This window comes from Nomascus leucogenys, chromosome 7b (genome assembly GCF_006542625.1).
Source record: "Nomascus leucogenys isolate Asia chromosome 7b, Asia_NLE_v1, whole genome shotgun sequence".
In the NCBI taxonomy this organism is placed as follows: domain Eukaryota; kingdom Metazoa; phylum Chordata; class Mammalia; order Primates; family Hylobatidae; genus Nomascus; species Nomascus leucogenys.
In genome coordinates this window covers 52,853,644-52,876,034 of record NC_044387.1, presented here as the reverse complement: position 1 = coordinate 52,876,034, position 22,391 = coordinate 52,853,644, and the positions used below count along the sequence as shown (strand labels likewise).

General features: G+C 38.4%; 1 protein-coding gene and 1 pseudogene across 3 annotated transcripts in view; both read right to left on the bottom strand.

Moving 5' to 3' along the window:
* GRK3 (G protein-coupled receptor kinase 3) overlaps positions 1 to 22,391 on the bottom strand; it is a 163,205-nt gene that overhangs the window by 70,490 nt on the left and 70,324 nt on the right. For 2 of the 3 annotated variants that reach the window (XR_004030982.1, XM_030815999.1), the window contains exon 3: positions 13,444 to 13,517. The exons of the other annotated variant lie outside the window; for it this stretch is intronic. Coding sequence is in view for 1 of the 2 variants with exons in the window: in XM_030815999.1 (XP_030671859.1) it covers positions 13,444 to 13,517 (74 nt within the window). In the remaining variant the exon portion in view is untranslated. The remainder of the gene's footprint in view (positions 1 to 13,443; positions 13,518 to 22,391) is intronic. 3 annotated transcript variants of the gene reach the window in all.
* On the bottom strand, positions 7,995 to 10,961 carry LOC105740044 (annotated as a pseudogene).

The window sequence follows — 22,391 nt, the reverse complement described above, 5'->3', positions numbered from 1 at the left end:
ATGCCAATAAATTTGAAGACAAATCCACAGGAAGTATCCAATCTAAAGAAAAGAAAGAAAAAATATTGGGCGAAAACTCAGACAGGGCATCCAGGATATATAGGATAGATAATATCCAAATATTATATATATATATATATATATAATCAGTCTTAAAAGGAGAGGAAAGATTGAGGTAGAAAAATAATCCTTTAAGAAGTAATGGCCCCTAATTTTCCCAGATTTGGTAAAAAATATATATATAAATTTACAGATTCAAGAAACTCAACAAACTCCACAAAGGATAAATACGATATCTAAAATTACTTCACTAAAAAGCAGAAGCTGTCAGAATGAGGGAAAAAAATAATCAAGACACTTTTATATCTGTCTAAAAGAAACACACTTTATATATAAAAACAAATTGATAGTAGAACGATGGGAAAAGATATATCATGAAAATAGTAAGCATAAGAAGACTGAAGTGTCTACATCTGTATTAATATCCAGTGAAGTCAATTTCAAGACAAAGAATATTACCAGAGATAGACACATTTCATATGGAAAGACACAACAATCAAATGTTTCTGTACTCAATAGCAGAGCTTCAAAAAATATGGAGAAAACGGACAAAATAAAAGAAGAAACAGACATTCTACAATCAGAGTTGAAGATTTTAACACCCTTTTCTCAGCAATTGATAGAACAACTAGATATAAAATCAAAAGAGATGTAGAAGCTATCATATCAACTACCTTGACCTAACAGATACTTATAAAACATGATACCTAATACTCCTCTGTTTTAATTTTTCCACGGGCATTAGAATAAAATGTAAATGTGTTACTCTGGCCCCAAACACTCTGCCTCTCTCTTCAAGCTGATCTTATTTCACACTGCCTGCCCCTCTCTTCATGCAGTACAACCAGACCACACTAGTCCTGTTTCAGTTCCCCAAACATGCCCAGTTCTTTCCTACCATGTTAGGGGCTCTGTCTTGGCCACAACTTTAGCCTAAAATGCTCTCCCCCTCACCAAGCTTCCATCTTCAAAAGACCAGCCTCTTTAACATTCAAACCTGGGTTTAGATGTCATCTCCTCAGACAGTCTTTGACCCATCAATCTAAAGTGGTCACCAAGTCACAATACAACATGCTGAGTTTTGAGTAGGTTTTGAGTCATTACATAGCAGTCTTTACTTCCGGGTACATTTCCTGTTTATTATTTGTTTATTGTCTGTTTCTCTCAACCAGAATACAAGCTCAAAGAGATAAGTTCTTTGTATCTGTTCATCTGAACAATGTCTGGCATAATGTTGGTGTTTAATAAATATTGGTTATGCCAGGTGTAGTAGCTCATGCCTATAATCCCAGCACTTTGGGAGGCTATGGTGGGAGGATCACTTAAGGCCAGAAATTCAAGACCAGCCTGGGCAACACAGTGAGACCTCATCTCTACAAAAATTTTTAAAATTAAAAAAAAAGTATCTGGGTGTGGTGGTACACACCTGTTATCTAAGCTACTCAGGAGGCTGAGGCAGGAGGATCACTTGAGCCCAGGAGTTCAAGACTAGAGGGAGCCATGATTGCACCACTGCACTCCAGCCTGGGTGACAGAGTGAGACCCTGTCTCAAAATTTAAAAAATAATAAATAAATATTGGTTGAACCAGTGAAAAAATCTATATAGTAACTTTATCTTGGAATAATATTTATTTTCTCTTTTCCATTATTTATTTTTAAATCTAGGTATGATGTACATATTTCTATAGGCTGCCTCAAAATCTAACTGGAATAAGAAGTATATAAATAAACATACAGAGCAGTAGCTGTGGGGCATCACTGTTCTGTGTGTTGCATATACACACAACCACCCTACAAGACAGGTACTATAATCATTCCAGTTCTTAGCTAAGGAAACCCAGGTAGAGAAAAGCTTTCCCAAGTTTACACAACTAGTAAGTAGCAGAGTTCAAATCCAGGCAGTCAGAGTTCAGCACTAGAACTTTCAACCACTATGCTGCACGTAATAGAACAGCATATTATAGATACTATGATTTAGAAAGCAATTGTTCATCTGGTGTCCTATTTGAAACTCACAGTTAGCCTGTGAAGTAAGCAGGAGACGATCACTAGCCTCACTTTATAGATGAGGTAACTGAAGCTCAGATATGAAGCCCTCATACTATTACAGCCTCAAGTACAGGGACAGTGTCTGCATTTGTAAGCTCAGTGTCTGACGTAAGGTAGATACTTCAGGGTTGGCTGAATGACTTGCCCCATATCCCACAGCAAGTAAGAGGCACCGTTGTACCTAGATCCTAGCTAGGTCTTCTGCTGATGAGTCAAATAATGGTCCAGATGAAAATGCTGACCACACACACACAAGCAGCAGGCACATGGTAGGCATGACATGAGCATTAGACAACAAACAGTGTAAGAATCAGAGGAGTCAGCCATCACGGAAGACGGAAATAGCTGCACAAACAGACTTGCTAGAAAATGTAGAAATTTTCCATATTGAGCTGGACCTTACAGAAAGCTAGGCTTTCAACAAGCGAAGCAGCAGCATTCTAGGCTGGGGAAAGGACACAGTAAAGTAACAAAAAGAATGGGCTTGGATTTGGGGAATGCTGGTTAGTCAGGTTTGGCCAATGTAGATATTCTATGTAAGAAGGTAGTGAAAACTAACAGGGAGAGGTAGGTAATACGTAATGTAAAGATACTTTGAATGCCAGGATACGCAGTTAGAACTTTAACATGGGAAATGGGTAACTGTTTGGGGACACAGGAAAGTGGAAATACAATGTACAAAATGTACATTTCAAGATACCTGACAAGAGTTTTCTAGAGATTGGGGTCGCAAATCAACAAGCAGAAATTAAAGAAAAATTACTAAACTGACAAAAATGAGGGGTCAGAGAAGAATTACTGATAACTTCAATGTGTAAAGGCTGCATTGATTTAGAGAAATGCACTTGAGCCCCAAGAGTGGAGGATATCTTCAGCGAAAGAATACAGAACAGGTTGCTGAGGAGTTTTGCAGCATCCTCCAAGGGGATCATCTGATGAGCCAGACCCACCATGTGCCAAGCCAGAAGAGAGGTGAGAAGAGCTGGGGAGGACGCCAGCTAAGAGAAACACCAATGCTTCAAGTTCAAATGGAAATGCATGAGCAGCAATCACCACCATATCTGCAATAAGTACTTAGGAAATAACCACAAGTAGATTGCCCATCTGTTTCAACCCAGCAAAAATTATCTGCTAAAGGAGATTTCTCTGTGTTTGACAAGGTGACCTAGTAAATGCTGAAACTGGAGAGTTGAAGTTTTTAGAAACACAAGAAAGAAATTTTTTATGACAGATCAAGCTGTGATACGTATCCAGATAAAATGCCTGATTATGATTCAGACTGAAATAATAAGGTCACTGAGTAAAATCCTTTTGGATTTAGCTTACTTTTTTACATTATGGTAAATGTACATCATAATTTGACCCTTCTTCCTAAAAATACATTAACATAATTTTCTAAGTTTTCATGTGTATGTATATTTTTATGTATATCTTCATATATAAATGAGAAAGAAAAGAATATTCCTCCAATTTTCAAATTTTTACAAGGATGACTAATATCAGGCAGGCCCAGTCATGCTATGCTTTCTTTTGACCATTTAAAATGTTTTAGGATAAAGATACATCACACTAATAATAATGGTATATATCATTTCTTAAATATATTTTCATTAAAAATAGTTTCTAATTTCTATTTTACTTTCCTCTTTGACTTATAAATTGTTTAGAAGTATATTCATTTTCAGGCAGTTAAGGATTCTTTAGTTTAACTCTGTTATTAAATTTGAGCTTAATTCTACTGTTGTCAGAGAACATGCTCTAAGCAATTTCAATAATGAAATTTGTAGAAGCTTTCTTTAGGACTCAGCACAGGATCTATTTTGATGCTCCATGTGTACTTTAAAGAATGTGGGCCGGGCGCCGTGGCTCACGCCTGTAATCCCAGCACTTTGGGAGGCTGAGGCAAGCGGAATATGAGGTCAGGAGTTCGAGACCAGCCTGGCCAACACGGTGAAACCCCGTCTCTACTAAAAATACAAAAATTAGCTGAGCGTGGTGGCGGGTGCCTGTAATCCCAGCTACTTGGGAGGCTGGGGCAGGAGAATTGCTTGAACCCGGGAGACAGGTTGCAGTGAGCCGAGATCATGTCACTGCATTCCAGCCTGGGCAAGAAAGCAAGATTCCATCTCAAAAAAAAAAAAAAAAAAAAAAAAGAATGTGAATTCTATTTTTGCTAGGTGCAGCATTTTACATATGTCAATTAGGTCAAATTTACTCATCATTTTATTAGGATCTTCTATATCCTTACTAATTTTTTGTCTGTCTGTTCTATAAGCTCTAGAAGGCTATGTGTTAATATCTCCCAATAGGATTATAGATTTGTCATTTTATATCTGCTAATTTTTGCTTTATATTCTTTGAAGTTATTTGTAACATACAGATTTCAGTTTGTGATATCTTTTTGTTGGATTGGCCCTGTTATCATTAAGAAATATATCTTTATTTCAAAGCAGCATTATTGCATAGTTTGCCTGATACTAGTGTAGTTATGCTGGCTTTGCTTTGGTTAGTGTTCGTATTATATCACCTCTTCCATCCATGTGTTTAAACTATATCTCTTGTAAGCAGTATATTGGGGGAGGGTTGGTTCTTTATCCAGTCTGAAAAACCTAATCTTTTACTTGGAGTATTTAATCCTTTACGTGAAATGTAATTACTTAAATAGATTTGTAGCTACTTACTCTATGTTTGCAATTTGACCCACCTATTTTATGTCCTACTTATATTCCTTTTTTTGCCGTTCTGTTGATTAGCAAATGTTGTTTTATTTAATTTTTCCCTCTTTTAACTTAGATATACAGTCATGTGGAGCTTAATGACAGGGATACGTTCTAAGAAATGTGGCAATAGGCAATTTCATAATTGTGTGAACATCATAGAGCATGCTTACAAGAGCCTACATGGTATACCTACTACACCCCTATGCCGTATGATGTAGCCTATTGCTCCTAGGATTCAAACCTGTGCAGCATGTGACTATACTGAATACTGCAGGCAACTGTAACACAATGGTAGGTATATCCAAACATAGAAAAGGTACAGTAAAAATACAGTATTATAATCTTCTGGGATCACTGTCATATACACAGTCTTTTGTTGGCCTAATATCATTATGCAGTGCATGACTATATACACTATTCTTTTATAAATTACCTTAGAAATTAAAATAAACATCCCTGACTGATTACAATCCAATGGAAATTATTACTTATACTAAAATTATTACTTACACTGACCCCCAATAATCCTAGAAACTTAAAATATGTTAACTTCATTAACCTCCCCTGGGTTTTGTGCTACTGTCGTGCAATTTAGTTCTAGATTATTTTAAGCTCGAGAAACACGACATCATTGTTTTACACAGTCAACATTCATTTATATTTTACACACATATTCACCCTTCATGCTCTCCATTTCTTCCTGCATCTCCATCTGGATCATTTTCCTTCTTTTTTTTTTTTTGAGATGGAGTCTTGCCCTGTTGCCCAGGCTGGAGTGCAGTGGCGCGATCTTGGCTCACTGCAAGCTCCGCCTCCCAGGTTCACGCCATTCTCCTGCCTCAGCCTCCCGAGTAGCTGGGACTACAGGCGCCCGCCACCACACCCAGCTATTTTGTATTTTTAGTAGAGACGGGGTTTCACTGTGTTAGCCAGGATGGTCTTGGTCTCCTGACTTCGTGATCCACCTGCCTCGGCCTCCCAAAGTGCTGAGATTACAGGCATGAGCCACCGTGCCCGGCCAGATCATTTTCCTTCTTACTAAAGTACCTCCCTTTAGTATTTCTTGTCATGCAGGTCCACTATGGACAAATCCCTCAGTTTTTGTTCGTCTAACTATATCTTTATATCACTTCATTTTTTAATGAGAATTTTTTATTTCAATTATCCACAAAACAATATTATAATACTTTATAAAAATATTAAGTTTAGGCTGCCATTATTCATTTTAAAAAGTGTGCTAGAAGGCTGTTTTTGCTAACTTCCTTTTTTGGTAAAGGTTAACTTCCACATTAAGACATTGAAGACGAAAAGCTGTTGGAAAAACTCTTCAAATGTACAAAGTTGTTTATTTTTCTTGGCAATTTAAAAATACAGAACAATTTAAAATGAATACACATTAAGTTAGTGTTTTATCCCTACTATACAATTGTTATTATATAAGGAACTGCTCCATTCAGTTAAAACCTAATGAATACCATCAACTTTTCCTGGCTTACTTTCCTGATCAGATTTAGTACATAACATAATTTTGTTACCCTTTTGAATATACTTAGAAAAATTACAATATCATAGTTCACATAAAGCCCTTTAAAAATCTCACATCACAAGCTGTTGACAGGAGGAAATAATGATGTTACTCTTCTTAGGAAGACCCTCTTGGTAGAGAGTCAATACTAAGTAGGTTACATAAACAGAAAAAACAACCTCAATTTTTAGTACCAGAACCATTGCCAACTTGCATGAAGTCCATCTGTCACATTTTAAAATGGTTTGAATTTGAACGTATATGCCATGGCACAGAATTTCAAATCTAATGATTAAATCAGGTAAATAATGATAGTTAAGAATTATATCCTGAAAATAGAGGAACCTAGTATAAGGCTTAATTTAAGGTGTGACTGTATGAGAATATTTTATAACATACACACCAGACCTTCATTTTATTTATTAGATTTAATTTTTCCTTTGCTAGAGACACTCATACCACTAATGCTGCTATTCGAATTTGTATTTTGAAATTTTTTAGTTACTCTTAAAAATAGTTTTATTTTGTATGTTTCACTTTTGCACTTCAGGGTAAAAACTGTTAAGTTTAGGCTGCCATTATTCATTTTAAAAAGTGTGCTAGAAGGCTGTTTTTGCCAACTTCCTCTTTTGGTAAAGGTTAACTTCCACATTCCTTTTCACCACTGTTAATATTCAGAATAAGTTTTCCTCCCCAAATCAACTATTTAATATATTCTAAAGGGGAAAAAATGACCACCATTAAGTAGACTTTAAAAGTGAATGTAGATTCAAACATGATTTGAAAACTGGAGTTCTAAAAATGTTTTGCATAAAAGCCGTATCCCACTGGAATGAATGTGAAGCCGTAACTTCACTATTTTGAACAAATAATGCCCAGTGTGTAAGAAAAATTAGTTTTATAGTTAGTTATACCTTATAACTCTTAAAAGTCTCAGAAGATAGCTAAGTGAGGAGCTTTAAATGCCAGCAATGCCATTTTGTCACTCCATGACATCAACATTAAACATTACATTCCATCCCTCTTCTTGTAAAACTTTTCACATTTTCTTTTCTCGTATTTCTTTTAAATACATTTTCCTCTCTCTGTTCATCTATTTCAACATGAGCAAAAATGCATTCAAGTCCCTGATCTGGTCCTCCTTTCTATTTGTGGCACCCATCACCATAAGGACATATTAGCAATATCTCACAGTACCAAGTCTACTTTTTTTAAAGGGCTCTTTAAATGCTGGGTCTTACTCTGCATGCTATCTAAAGATTAAAAGATTTCCCCTTGGATTGGACAGTTTCAATTATATATTGCCTTAAAAAATCGCCGGGCATGATGGCTCATGCCTTTGGGAGGCCAAGGCGGGCGGATCACGAGGTCAGGAGTTCAATACCAGCCTGGACAACATGGTGAAACCCTGTCTCTACTAAAGATATAAAAAATTAGCCAGGTGTAGTGGCGGGTGCTACTCAGGGCACTGGGATTACAGGGTGGCGCTGGGATTACAGGGTGCTACCTATAATCCCAGCTACTCAGGAGTGCTACCTGTAATCCCAGCTACTCAGGAGGCTGAGGCAGGAGAATCACTTGAACCAGGGAGGCAGAGGTTGCAGTGAACCAGGATGGTGCCAATGCACTCCAGCCTGGGCAACAGGGCGAGACTCTGTCTCAAAGAAACAAACAAACAAACAAACAAAAAAATCAATGCAACCTCATACAAGATTAAGTCACTTTCCAGTTACCTTCATTATTCTAAGCCAAACTCTTCAGAAAAGGACTGAAGTGAAAAATTTCTTATTCTACTTTTCAGTTCTATTAATATGAATGTTAACGTACTGCATTATACTTTCAAATTCCACGTCTGTGGTCTAACATTTAATCAAGTTTGAGATCCTGTTTATATTCCTTTTGAAAAACCTGGCCCATGTCCATGCAAAAGGAGGGATATATTAAGATTGCCTATTGACTATTTAACTTAGCAAAAACTTTTGAGAATAATAAATATTAAGAAAGTTTAAAAAACTGGAATGGAATTACTTGGTCCCATGATATTCTTTAATTTTAGATTTTATTATGGTATAGCTTTTTATCACTCAAGTTTTATCTATAACAATAAATAATTTTCTTTGAGCAATTCTGACTTTGGGGAAGAAAAGAAGGAAAATGATTTATAAGCAGTAGCCTCACTGTCCTTCATTACCATGCTATCACTCACACTGTCATCGGTATCTTAGCTCTATTTTCTTTGGACCCTGAAATCGGTTGGAAAATTCATCATCATACTTTAGAGTTTAATACTTGGGGAAAAAAAGTGGTTTTGTGGAACCATATCTGGGATTCCAGTTTACCATCAAAAATGTGGAGAGTAAAGAAGATTTTCTTCTTTTGATCCCGGTAGAAACTCTACACAGGTTCTTCACATTTTGGCAGATTTGTGCATATAAAATAGGCTACTTGAATTAGAAGTTTTCTCCTGGCTGGTACTATGGCTCTGTAGCAGTGAAGTAGTCTCCCAAGAAGGATTGAATATATTCAAATGTTGGTCTTTCATCAGGGTCCTTCTTCCAACACAGATTCATCAATTCATGGAGGGATTCTGGACAGCCCTGAGGGCAGGGCATCCTGTATCCTCGCTCCACCTGTTCCAGTACTTCACGGTTCACCATACCTGGATATGGCACTCTGCCCTTTGTTACCAGTTCTGTTTGTAGAATTCCAATGAGCAGACATCAGACTTTATTGTAAACCCACCATACAGTGCAGCTTCAGGAGCTGTCCATTTGACTGGAAATTCTGCACCTTGTCTTGATGTGTATTCATTGTCTTCAATTAACCTTGCTAAACCAAAATCTGCTATTTTGCACACAAGATTTTCTCCTACAAGAATATTAGCAGCCCAGAGATCTCAGACAATATAGTTCATTCTTTCAATATACGCCATACCATCAGCAATCTGAGCAGCCATATCAACCATTTGTGGAAGCTTCAAATATTTTCCATCTCCTTCCTTAAGGAAATCGAATAAGCTTCCTTTTGACATCAATTCAGTGACAATGTAAATTGGCTCTTCAGAAACAACAGCATATAGTGGAACAAGTTTACCATGTCTTATTTTTTTCATTATCTGAGCTTCTTGAAGAAAACTTCTGGCATCATTGTACCTGGTTTTAGTGTTTTGATTGCTACTTTTGTGGTTCCATTCCACATTCCCGTCCACACTTTGCCAAAACATCCTTGTCCTAGTTTAACCTCTAGTTGCAGATTATCAAGGGATTTCCCAAGCATCTTTTGCTAGACCTTGAGTCTGAGGTTTCACAGTTGTTAACTTGTGGCATAAACCATCAGCATGTTCTGTGTAGTGTTTTGCCAATTTCTGCAGAGTATCAAATTGTTCTCTGGTTGTGATATAGTATCCACCATTGTGAAGTTTCCTAATTTTGTAGTGTTTCACGTTGTCACCCCTTACCTCATCCCAATCACGAATAGAGAGGGAATAAGCACCTTTAGTAGTTTCACTCTCTTGTTTTTGTTTTGTTTTGTTTGTTTTTTAGACGGAGTTTTTGCTCTTGTCACCGAGGCTGGAGTGCAGTGGTGCAATCTCAGCTCACTGCAACCTCTGCCTCCCAGGTTCAAGTGATTCTGCTGCCTCAGCCTCCCGAGTAGCTGGGATTACAGGCACTCACCACCACGTCCAGCTAATTTTGTACTTTTTTTTTTTTTGTAGAGATGGGGTTTCACCATGTTGGCCAGGCTAGTCTCGAACTCCTGACCTCAGGTGATCTGCCCATCTCGGCCTCCCAAAGTGCTGGGATTACAGGCATGAGCTACCACGCCCAGCCATTTCACTGTCTCTTCCTAAGAAAATACCTCATTGATTTCCAGGATTCAGAAGTAATATTTCAGCATCTTTTCTCCCCATTTTGCCAAAATACCATTCTTCTGCCTGAATGGAATCTGCAGGCGCTACATAACTGCTCAGGATATAACCATTCCTTCCTGTAGCGACTGATCTTGCTTCCCACTAGTCTCCTTCTGTATTGTTAATTATTTGAAATCTTTCACTCTTCTTAAATGAAAGGTCTTCTGTAGTTCTAGCTTCATAACCATGTAAGGCCACAAATATAGTAACACCACGTGTTAAGCCAGCAGGATATGAACTTGGCACCACTGAGAATGAGGAAGATGCCCACCTCCAAAAGGTGTTACCCCTGAGGATCGTCCAAATGGTGTCATGGAAAGACGGCTGAAATTAACTGCTGTTCCCTTTGCTGAAGATGATGGACATGGTGACACTGCGGTGGGTTCTGCTCCTATGGCTCACCCTTGTACTGACAGGCTCTGGAGTATTTTCAGGTATTTAATGGCTGAACTTTTGTTTTCTTTGCTTCTAACGCAGCCCATTATCAAATCTGTCCTCCGGCTGCGCTCTCAGGAGTCGCTGCTGCTGCAGCTCCGGGTGGTGGGAGGGGGCGGTGGGTGGGGATGAGGCCCGGGGCCCTCTCCTTCTTCCACCTCCTCGTCCTCCATTTTTGAAGGAAATTTTTGCTAGGAATAGAATTCTAGGCTGGCAATTATCTTTCTCTCCTTTAATGCTGGCCATTTAATTTTTTTTTTTTTTTTTGAGACAGTCTCCCTCGGTCACCCAGGCTGGAGTGCAATGGCAAGATCTCAGCTCACTGCAACTTCTGACTCCCAGGTTCAAGTGATTCTCCTGCCTCAGCCTCTTGAGTAGCTGGAATTACAGGCATGCAGCACTACACCTGGCTAACTTTTGTATTTTTAGTAGAGATGGGGTTTCACCATGTTGGTCAGGCTGGTCTTGAACTCCTGACCTCGTGATCCACCCGCCTTGGCCTCTCAAAGTGCTGGGGTTACAGGCGTGAGCCACTGTGCCCAGCCTCACTGTCTTTTTTAAAAATCATTTTTCTTAAGATGTCAGTCAGTCAAATTGTTGCTCTTTAAAAGTATTGTGTCTTCCCCACTGCTCACCATGGCCATTTTAAATATTTTTTTCATAGTTTAAAAACTTCGTCATAGTTTCCATAGTCTTATATTGACATCCAAAGGTGTGTTTCATATGTATTCATTCTGCTTAGGGTTTCCTAAGCTTTCAACTCTGTTAGCTGCTGTCTTTCACCATTTTGTAAAATTCTTAGTATTATCTTTTCAAATATTGCTTTTGCCCTATGCTCTCCCTTCTCTTTCTGAAACTCCAAACCTACATGTGTTAGACCTTTTAAGAATGTCTCATGTGTCTTTAATGTTCCTGTTTCTTTTTTTGGTTCCTTTTCTCTGTGCTTCAGTTTGAGATTATCCACTGACTTGCCTTCCTATTTATTAATTTTGTCTTGAACTCTAACCAATCTGCTATTGAACTGAACCATTAGTTCTAATTTCAAATATAGTACTTTCTGTTCTAAAGTGGTTAAGTCTTCACAATAAATTCAAATATTCCTGAAATTATGCATCCCTTCATCTATTTTGTCCATCATTTTCTCTTTTTTCTTGAACATATGATTCATAGTTATTTTAAAGTTATTGTCTTCTAACTCCAATATCTGGCTCACCTGCTGGCCTGCTTTTATTGCCTTGTTTATGATTCACATGATCTTGCTTCTTAGCATGTCTCATAATTCTTTACTGTATGCTAAACACTATAGAGTCCTTATGTAATGTTATTGCCTAGCTATAAAAAAGACAGAAAAGGACTCCCTTTGTACGCTGGTAAGTAGGTAAGGAGGGAGCTCATCATCCAATGAGGGATGGTGCTAGGTTGGGTTGTCATTTTTGTAGGACCTCGTCTGCTTCTGCCTTAACCCTCTTTTTTTTTTTTTTTTTTTTTGAGATGGAGTCTCGCTCTGTCACCCAGGCTGGAGTGCAGTGGCGCCATCTCGGCTCACTATAAGCTCCACCTCCCAGGTTCACGCCATTCTCCTGCCTCAGCCTCCCGAGTAGCTGAGACTACAGGCGCCCGCCACCACACCTGGCTAATTTTTTGTATTTTAGTAGAGATGGGGTTTTACTGTGTTAGCCAGGATGGTCTCAATCTCCTGACCTCGTGATCCACTCACCTCGGCCTCCCAAAGTGCTGGGATTACAGGCGTCAGTCACCGTGCCTGGCCTGCCTTGACCCTGTTTCTAAGGCACGCCCTCCATGGAGTTCAAGGAGAGACTTTTATTTCCTTAGCACTGGATTCAGTTCTGCCCATTACAAGTTTTCAGCTTAGCTCTTTGGCCTCCCACCCCCACTCAGTTTGAAAACTTGGCGTGTGTTTTGAGACGGTGACTAATCACATACGTGGGGCTCCTCTAGTGTTATTTTTAAACTCTAGCTCCAGAAACCTTTTCTGCATTTTTTGTCTCCCAGAAGCAGCCAAACCTGGATGCTCATCTGCCTGCTACACCTGAAATCAACAGAAACCCTAGGTGAAAAGTAGCTGTAGATACTCAATGTCACCAGACCACATCTTCTAGAGTTTTCACCTCTCGCCCAATCTGTTTTCAGACTCCAGACTCCAGCAGGTCTTTGTTTCCTAGGTGCTGTAAGGCTGTAGGAGATTTCAATGCGCCTTCCGGAAGTTTCTGGCCTCTCTCTTCAGCTCCCCTCCAACCTCAGATTTCACCAAATGTCTTATGGGGAAAATCAGTCATGCGTTTGAGCACCCCACCACACCCCCCACCAAATCTCCAATTTGTCAGTCCATTATGACCAGAAAACCTTGGCTAGTATCTCTTTCAGAGCTAGTAGCGGTCCTCTGCCTCTGCTCACATCTCCAGAACTAGCACGCTTCCACAAAAAATAAAATAACTGGCACTCCTCGGTGCAGCTCTGCATGAGCCTTCCACTTCTGGAACTTTAGTCCAACTGTCCCTCATTGCTTCCATAGCACTCTGAAGCCTTTAAGAATGTGATTTTATGGCATACTCAGCTTTTTATACCTGTTAGCATCTCAAACTTGATACTATAGTTTGCACTACTAATTACTTTCAATGAATTTCTAAATATTTATCAGATATTAAGTAGTCTTAATACGTTCCAAAGTACAGTTTAAATATGCTTTTGAAAGAAAAGCATCAGTAAAACAGTTACTTCTTACCTCTTCATAAAACTTCACCTGAGGTACAGCTTCATTAATTTCATTCAAACAAAAATCTTTAAATAGCAAGAAACCTAAAGGAAAAAAATAAAAAATTTCAGGGTGGGCAATTAATTGAAATTTTATCCCACAAGGGTGTTTTCAAAGCAATGTGTTTATACCTCAACTTCTTCCTCCTCTACTTTTTTTTAAAAAAAAGATTTCAAGAAGCTAGTGAATTAATTAATTTCTAGAAGGAAATACTGTAGGCAGAAAAATACCACATACTTGGCTCCTTGCTTCAGGATTCCTTCTCTATTCATGTTCACCCCCGCCCCCCACTTTCTACAAAAGTATGATACAACAGGGCTGGCATTCACCACCACCACTTGGAGCCGCTGACCATTGTAGTGACCAAAATAACAACCAAAGGAAGGAATAAGAGATACAGACGGTATGAAAGTGTTGGTGAGAATCACCAAGACACTAATAAACACTATGCCCACTAAAATAGGACTAAACTCCCTAAAAAACAAACAAACAAACAAACAAAAAACCAGAACCTTTCTAGTCCTTTCTTCCCAAATCTTTCTAGTCCTTTCTCTTGCCACTCACTCACTATTTCCAAGTCCCTACCAAATACCTAGTGCCAGAGCAGATTACCCATTCCCAGGTCATGCTTTACTCCTTCACAACTACAAGCCTCACCTTTAAACAACTTTGCCTAGAATACCACGCCCCTCTCTGTACCTTGAAAACTCCTGAAATAACCAGAATTGGACTCAAAAGCAACCTGTGCTCTGAAGTCTTCTCTGATGAAACAGACCCTATTGCACAATCCCTGGTACACAGTAGGTGACCAATAAATGTTCACTGAATGAATGTTTACTTAGCCTTTCCAACATTCTGTCAAAATATTTACCACACACTAATTACCTGATTTATAAGGCTCCCATTCCATTTGAAAACCTAGTGCCTAGCTTAATGCCTAATGGTGACGCGTAGATAAACAAAATTAAACAGAACAAGCTGATACCAGACTGAAGGTAGACATACTTGAAGATTATAAAATTCCAAAAAGTCAAAACAACTAAACGGAGAGTTTGCAGAAACAGAAGCTGCAGAAAGGAACTGAAGAAAGACTCACAAGGTCTACCACGTAGAGATGAAGTGGACCAGAATTCCCCAGGTGGGACTGAAAAAGGAAGTGGCTGTGATGAGATTTTAATTAACATTAGCATAAGGATCTTGTAACTTGCACTGGTCTGTGACTGATCCATAAATTCCCCTCATAGTTCCTGGAACGTGGCCTTTGAAAATGGTAAGTGCTCGTTCACTCAAACTAGAGTAGAATGACTAAGAATACTAGTTAAATAGGCATAGCCAGACTTTACCAGGGTCAGGCGCACACCTGCAGCGGGAGCACAGCCACACTCCTCCCATGGAGAAACTGCAATGACCCCAACATAGGCAGGAAGTAGGAAATTCAAGAAGCAGGAATATGGGAAGGATACACATCTCTATCTGTTTGTATGTCAGTATTCTGATTTTAAGAGTAATGGTTGTCTCTTCATTTTCATTCATTTCAAAGGATTTTCTAATTTCCCTTGTCATTTCTTTGATCCGTGAGTCCTTCAGAAGGGTGTAGTTTAATTTCAAAATATTTGGGGATTTTTCGGACACTGATTTTCTGTTTAGCTTTCTTGTGGTCACAGAACATACTTGGTACAATTTCAATGCTTTTAAATGCATTAAAACTTTTGGTCTATCTAGCGGAATGCTGTATGGCACTTGAAAAAAGTGTGCATTCTGTTCTTATAGGGTGGAGTGTTTCATTTAAAAGAATACAAAGGCAATTAAACCAAGTGGGCTTGATAGAGTTGTTCAAGATGGTCCTCTGCAGCAACACAGATGGAACTGAAGGCCATTATCCTAAGTGAAGTAAGTCAGAAACAGAGAGTCAAATACTGCACATTCTCATTTACAAGTGGGAGCTAAACAATGGGTACACATGGACATAGGGAGTAAAATAATAGACACTGGAAACTCCAAAAGGCAGGAGGATGGGAGAGGAGTAAGCCATGAAAAATCACACATTGGGTAAAATGTACACTAAAAGTCCAGAGTTCACCACTACGCAATATGTCTAGGTAACAAAATTGCACTTGTACCCCCTAAATCCATAAAAATAAAAAGATCATCCTCTGAATCTTTACGGAGTGTCTATTTATTTATTTATTTATTTTTGAGACGGAGTCTTGCTCTGTCGCCCAGGCTGGAGTGCAATGGCGTGATCGGCTCACTGCAACCTCCGCCTCCCAGGTTCAAGTGATTCTCCTGACTCAGCCTCCCGAGTAGCTGGGATTACAGGCACCCGCCATCATGGCAGGCTAATTTTTGCATTTTTGGTAGATACGGGGTTTCACCATGTTGGCCAGACTGGTCTCGAACTCCTAACCTCAGGTGATCCACCCGCCTTGCCCTCCCAAAGTGCTGGGATTACAGGCGTAAGCCACGGCGCGGCCATCTGTCTATTTATTCTATCCATCATCAACAGTGAAGTGTTGAACTCTCCATTTCTAATTGTAGATTTGTTCATCTTTTTTCAATGTTGTCAGTTTTTGCCACATGTATTTCTTTTTCTATTTCTGGAAGACAAAACTAACATGAGAATTTGAACTTAAGTATTTTGATCAAATTAGAGATGTTTTCAAAATGTCTAAATGACAAAATGAAATAATACCACACATGGACCACTGTCTTTTGACTACACTTGGAATCAAACTGAAACTCTTCACCATAGCCTACCCACGCCCTCTGGAGTCACCATTTCCTTCTCTGGCCTCATCTCACAGTGCTCCCTCCAAGCTCACTTCACTTAGGCCAAGCTTCTATACTGTAGTTTCTCTAACACCAAGCTCGTTCCCTTCTCAGGGTTTCTTACCAGCTATTCCCACTGCCTCACACACTTTTCCTGGATCTTCTAGACGAACAGCTCACTAGCTCACTTCAAATACCCCTTTCCTTGAGGAGGCCTTTCATGATTCTCATTCATTCCCACTGTCCTGCTGTCTCTATCTCGTGTCCATTCACACACACACACCACAAAACACTTTGTAGCACTTATGATGAGCAAAAATTGTCACATGTTTATATTTGCTTCTTTACTGTCTACCTCTCTCACTACAATGTAAGCAGCAATGCATAGGGTACAGGTGTTTTATTCTCTGCTACATTTGCACAAGAGCATTGACTGTAACAAAGACAGAGCTCAGGAGAGAGAACAAAGGAAAAAAGGTAGAAGAGAGAGCATAGGTACAAGGAGAGGGAGGGAAGTTGGGGGAAAGGAGGAAGGAAGAGGACAGAAAGAGGAGGGATGAGGGAAAGAGGGAGTTGAATGAATGAACACCCAACTTTGAATGTGTTTACCTATTTATTTAAGGAAATTTCCATTGTTGGTTGGTAGAATAAGCCAAGGACTTAGTTTAACACACAATAGAAAACACAAAATATTATTTTCCTCCTGTGTGCACATAAACTGAAGCTTTACTTGCTACCAGCTGTTTAAATGGAGCTGCTAAAATGGAACAGCAGGAAGAAAGATATTTGCCTTTTGGCTAAATCCTAGATCACTGTGTCCTAGGCTGAACGCAACTTACCTTCATCAGCCTTAAATTATATAAAAAGCAAATGAAGCATGGCCTAGATTAGGGCAAAATATGAGAGGTAAAAATAAGGAAATATTTTGACTAACAAGTTCACTTCATCGTTGCAATTTCTCCAGATCTTAAAGAGTAAAAAATAGTGACCTAACACCTGCTTTGTAGATATTTGTGAAATGTGTTTACTTTGTTTCTATATTTGAACCACTGCAAAATGCTGAATATTGATTAACTTTTTAGTGTACGTAACACCCACCATCACGATAATTTTTCAAAAATAAGTAGAAAGAATTGTATTGCTTTTTATAAAATGTAAGTTAAGAGTTTTTGAAAGTATTAAATATAAGTGGTTTCTATGAGAAAATTTGAAATTAAATCTCCTAAAAATTAAAAAGGTGAAAAGAGAAATATGAAAATTTTCTTGCAAGAAAAAATACTTGTCCTCAGTTTTGCCAAGGAGATTAAGACAGTAAGGAGAATAGACTGCATAACTGCTAAAACTTCCTCCCAATATTGACTAATTCTACAAAACATTTACTGAGTATCTACTAAGAGCCAGTGTGTTATTGACTGAGGATGTGATTGTGAAAACAGTGTTTTTCCAATAAAGGGCTTATGGATTAGTGTAAGAGACAGACAACAAGGAAATAAACACATATAATTTATGACAAGGAATATAAAGTAATTAAATATGATGCTGAGATAACGATAAAAAGAGGAAGATGTATTTCAGATAGAACGGTCAGTAAGGCCTTTCTGAGCTGTGAGACAAACAAAATACAATGCATGTCAGATAAGAAAATGCTGCAATATGTAATCTCACTCCTCTTCAACACTGGACTGGCGGTCCTAGCCAATGCAATAAAGTAAGAAAATGAAATAAAGGTTATTCAAATTGAAAAGGAAGAATTAAAACTGATTCTATTCAATCTGGTTACCTACCTGGCAAATCCTATCTATAAGTAACTACTAGAATATGTAAGTAAATTTAGCAAGGCCACAGGACATAAGGTCATTAGATAAAAACCAATGAAATTTCTATAAACTCATAGCACATAATTTTAAAATGGAATTTTAAAAACAAGTCAATTTGTAATAACAAAGAACTATCAATACATAGGAATAAACACATAAATGACATGCAAGACCAGTATGCTAAAAACTATAAAATGTTACTGAGAGAAATTAAAGAAGATCTAAATAAATGGAAATACATACTCAGTTCATGGACTGGAAGATTTAGTATTGCTTAGATGTTAATTCTCCCCAGATTAATTTGTAGATTCAGTGCAATTACAATCATAACTCCAACAGGCCTTTTTAAAGAAACCGACAAGCTGATTCTAAAATATATATGGAAACACAAAAAACCTAGAATACCCAAAACATCTTAAGAAAGAAGAACAAAGTTCAAAGCCTTAATGCTATCCAATTTCAAGACTCATTACATAGCCATACTAATCTTAATCAATATATTAGATTGATTAATATGGCTATATAATGTAGTGGCATTAGAGTAAATCACTGGAACAGAAATATAAGGTCCCAGAATATGCCCATATTTATATAGTCAATTTAAGTCTTTTCAACAAATGATGCTGGGAAAGCTGATATCCATATGGGGAAAAAGATGAAAGGAATTGTTACCTCACACCTTATAAAGAATTAAATTAAAGATTATCATAGAACTAAATGTGAAGGCTAAAATTATAATGCTTCTAGAATATATATAGAATATCTTCACAGAAAATCTTTATGCAAAAGATTTCTTAGGCAGGGTAAAGAAAGAAATGATAAATTATACTTTATCAAAATGTAGAACTTCTGTTCTTCAAAAGACACTGTTAAAAAAATAGACCAGCCATGGACTGGGGTAAAATATTATAAAACCTAAGTTAGAAAAAATGCCTTGTAAATTTGGATTCAAAGAAACAAACAAACACAATTCTTACAAATCCATGTTAAAAGAAGAACAACTCAATAAAAGAACTCAAGGAAGATTTGAACACATCACAACACATGAACAGTTCACAAGAAAGGGATATAAACAGCCAGTAAGCCCATGAAAGGGACTCAGCATCATTGGTCATCATGTAAATGTAAATTAAGCCACTCTAAGATATCCCTTCTCAACTACTAGAATGGCTAAGTTAAACATTGACAACCCCAACTGCCAGCAGGGATACAAGGCAGCCAGAACTCCAATGAGTTGCTGAGGAGGACAGACAATGCCTTGAGTCCCCCATGCCTCTGAATCAACAGGCAGAGAAGGGAGATCTTGTGTTGACTGGAGTAACTGATCCTGACTGCCAAGGGGATCCACACTAGAGAGATAAGGAAAAGCATGTCTGGAATACAGGAGATTTCCTAGGGTATCCCCCCACTATTACTATGGCCTGTGATTAGAGTCAAGGGAAACCTATAACCCAATTCAGGCAGGGCTATGAATGGCCCAGACCTTTCAGGAGTAATGATTTGGGTCATCCCACCAGGTACAGAACCATGACCGACTGAGGTGCTTGCTGATAGTAAAGGGAACACGTAATCCATGGGAGTAAGGAATACCAGCTACAACCATGTGACCAGTTACAGGAATGAGGACTGCAACTGTCATGAGTGTTTCCCCCTTATTGTGTGTATGTTAAGCAAATATCTTTGCTTTCTTCTCCACTTCTTGTCCCTTTATCATGTAACAGAAGACATACTGACTTCCTAGTGTAGCATTTAAATATTGTTAACTTTACATGATAGTATTTAAGTTGCAGGACATCGAAGAAAAGAGCAAACATCATCCAAGGACTTTGCATCCTTTTCTGGGAAAAGAGTCAATGCATCTTCCATTGTACGCAGACTAGTTGTATCATGTTAGGTGGAAGCATGACCTTGTTATCGTCTTTACTGGAGATTAATCATGGTGTAAGGAGATGTGTATGAGCACCAGGATGACAAGGGGTGGATGTGTGATGGTTAATTTCATCTTGGAGAGTGTCCTGGAATTAGATTAAAATTTAGATCAGTAAACTGCGAGTAAGCAGATTGCTCCCCATAACGTGGGTGGGCTGCATCCAATCGGTTGAAAGCCTGAATAGAACAAAAAGATCAGATGCCCCAGGGAAGGGAGAATTTCCCAGCAGACTGCCTCCAGACTTCATCTGCACCATCAGCTATCCTGGATCTCGAGCCTGCCAGCTCACACTGCAGATTTGGACTTGCCAGTCTCCATAATCACATAAGCCCGTTCCTTACAATAAGTCTCTTTCTGTCTATATACACACATCCTATTACTTCTGTATCACTGGAGAATGCTGCGTTACATAGATTTGGAGCATGGTAAAGAATATACAGTCCCTTAGGAAAATAGCTTGAAAGTTTCTTATAAAGTTACACCCACACTTATACAATGCAGTGATTCCTCTATTAGATACTTATCCAATGAAAACTTGTATCTCCAAAAAGACTTGTATAGGGAATCTTCATGGCAGCTTTATTCATAACTTATCTGAAATGATTCAAAGACTATCAACAGGAAGATAAGCAGATTGTGATATTTTCACACAATGGAATACTATTCAGCAATAAAACAAAACAAACTACTGATACATCCAGCATTGTACCTGTATTAGTCAGGGTTCTCCAGAGAAACATATAAGCAAGTAAGAGGAGACTTACAGGAATTGGCTCACATGATTACCGAGGCCGAGAAGTCCCATGCTATGCTGTCTGCAAGCTGGAGAAACAGATGGTGTAACTCAGTACAAGCTTAAAGACCTGACAACCAGGAGAACCAATGGGGTAACTCCCAAGCCAAGGCCAAAGGTCTGAGAACCAGGAAAAGGCTGCTAGTATCAATCCTGGAGTCCCAAGGTCTGAGAAACTGGAGCTCCAATGTCCAAGGGCAGGAGAAGATAGATGCCCAAGCTCAAAAAAGAGAGAAAGGATGAGCTCTTTCTCCACCTTTTTGTTCTATTCCTGCAGGCCCTCAATGGATTGGGCAATAGCCACCCATATCCCTGATGGCGGATCTTTTTACACTGATTCAAATGCTAGTCTCTTCCAGAAACATCCTCACAGACACACCCAGCAATAATGTTTTACCAGCTATCTGGGTATCACATTTAACGTAGTCAAGTTGACTACTAAACTTTACCATCACCATCAGTAAATGTCAGACATTACGTTGGTCAAAAGTTGCCAGATACAAAGAAGTATATGCTGCATAATTCTATATATATAAATTCTAGAACAGGCAAAACTGATCTATGGTTTTTTTTAAAAAAATCAGAAAAATGCTTGCCTCTATGAACATGAAATTGGGAAGAGGCATGAAGGAACTTTCTAAGAATGGAAATATTCTGTCTTTTGATAGAGGTAGGGGTTATGTGGGTCAATACATTTATCAGAATTAAAGTGTGTACAGTACTGTAAGTAAATTTACCTTAAAAAAGAACTGGAAACAAATATTAACTCTAGCTAGTAGGTTTGCTTTCACAGCGTAAGAGTTAGCAGTTCGGAAACTATTTACAGTGTATTCTAGGCTTACACAAATGAGTAAATATATTGAGGATAATAAGAGCCTTTTTGGATAAGAGAGTTGAAATATGGAAAGAGAACAGAATGTACATTGTAGCACTGAATTGGAATGGGAGTATCTATTTGAACTCATTGTTTCTGGTAGGTAGATATGTGAACACATACACATATACACAAACATTTCCTTGCTCTGTTTGTAAAGGTCTAGAAGCAATGACACACCGGCAGCAATGAGCACTTCTAGTGTCCAAATTTAGGCTGCTAAACACTGTTCTCCATTAAAAGCAACTAGAGCTCCTTAGAGAAAAGGCTGATTGATTCTAGGGCAAGGACAGTGAATAAATAACAACATGAGCTTTAAACATCTGCTAGAAAGTAAGCAAGCACTTGTAGGATGATGGAGCTGTATGAACAGGAACTAGCTTGAAAGCGCTCCTGGTAGCCAAAACTGGGAAAATTTGAACATCAAAATAAATAAGAAGAGTAATAGATCATAACCCATTAGATAAATTAAGGATCTATGAATGCATACTGATATAAATAAGCAAATAAATAGGGAGAAGGAAAAGCGCTTTCTTATAGTCAAATGCCAATCAAAAACTATGGAATGAATGATGAAGTCAGAAAACTGATGGGTGCCAAAACTAGTGGATAAGTTTGAGTAGGAGCAGAATATTTACGTAGTGCAAAAGTAACTCCCACGAGTTACTTACTTACAAAGGGAAAACTCATAACTAACAGTGGAGGATGCTAGCAAACACCCCCTTTAAGCAAATG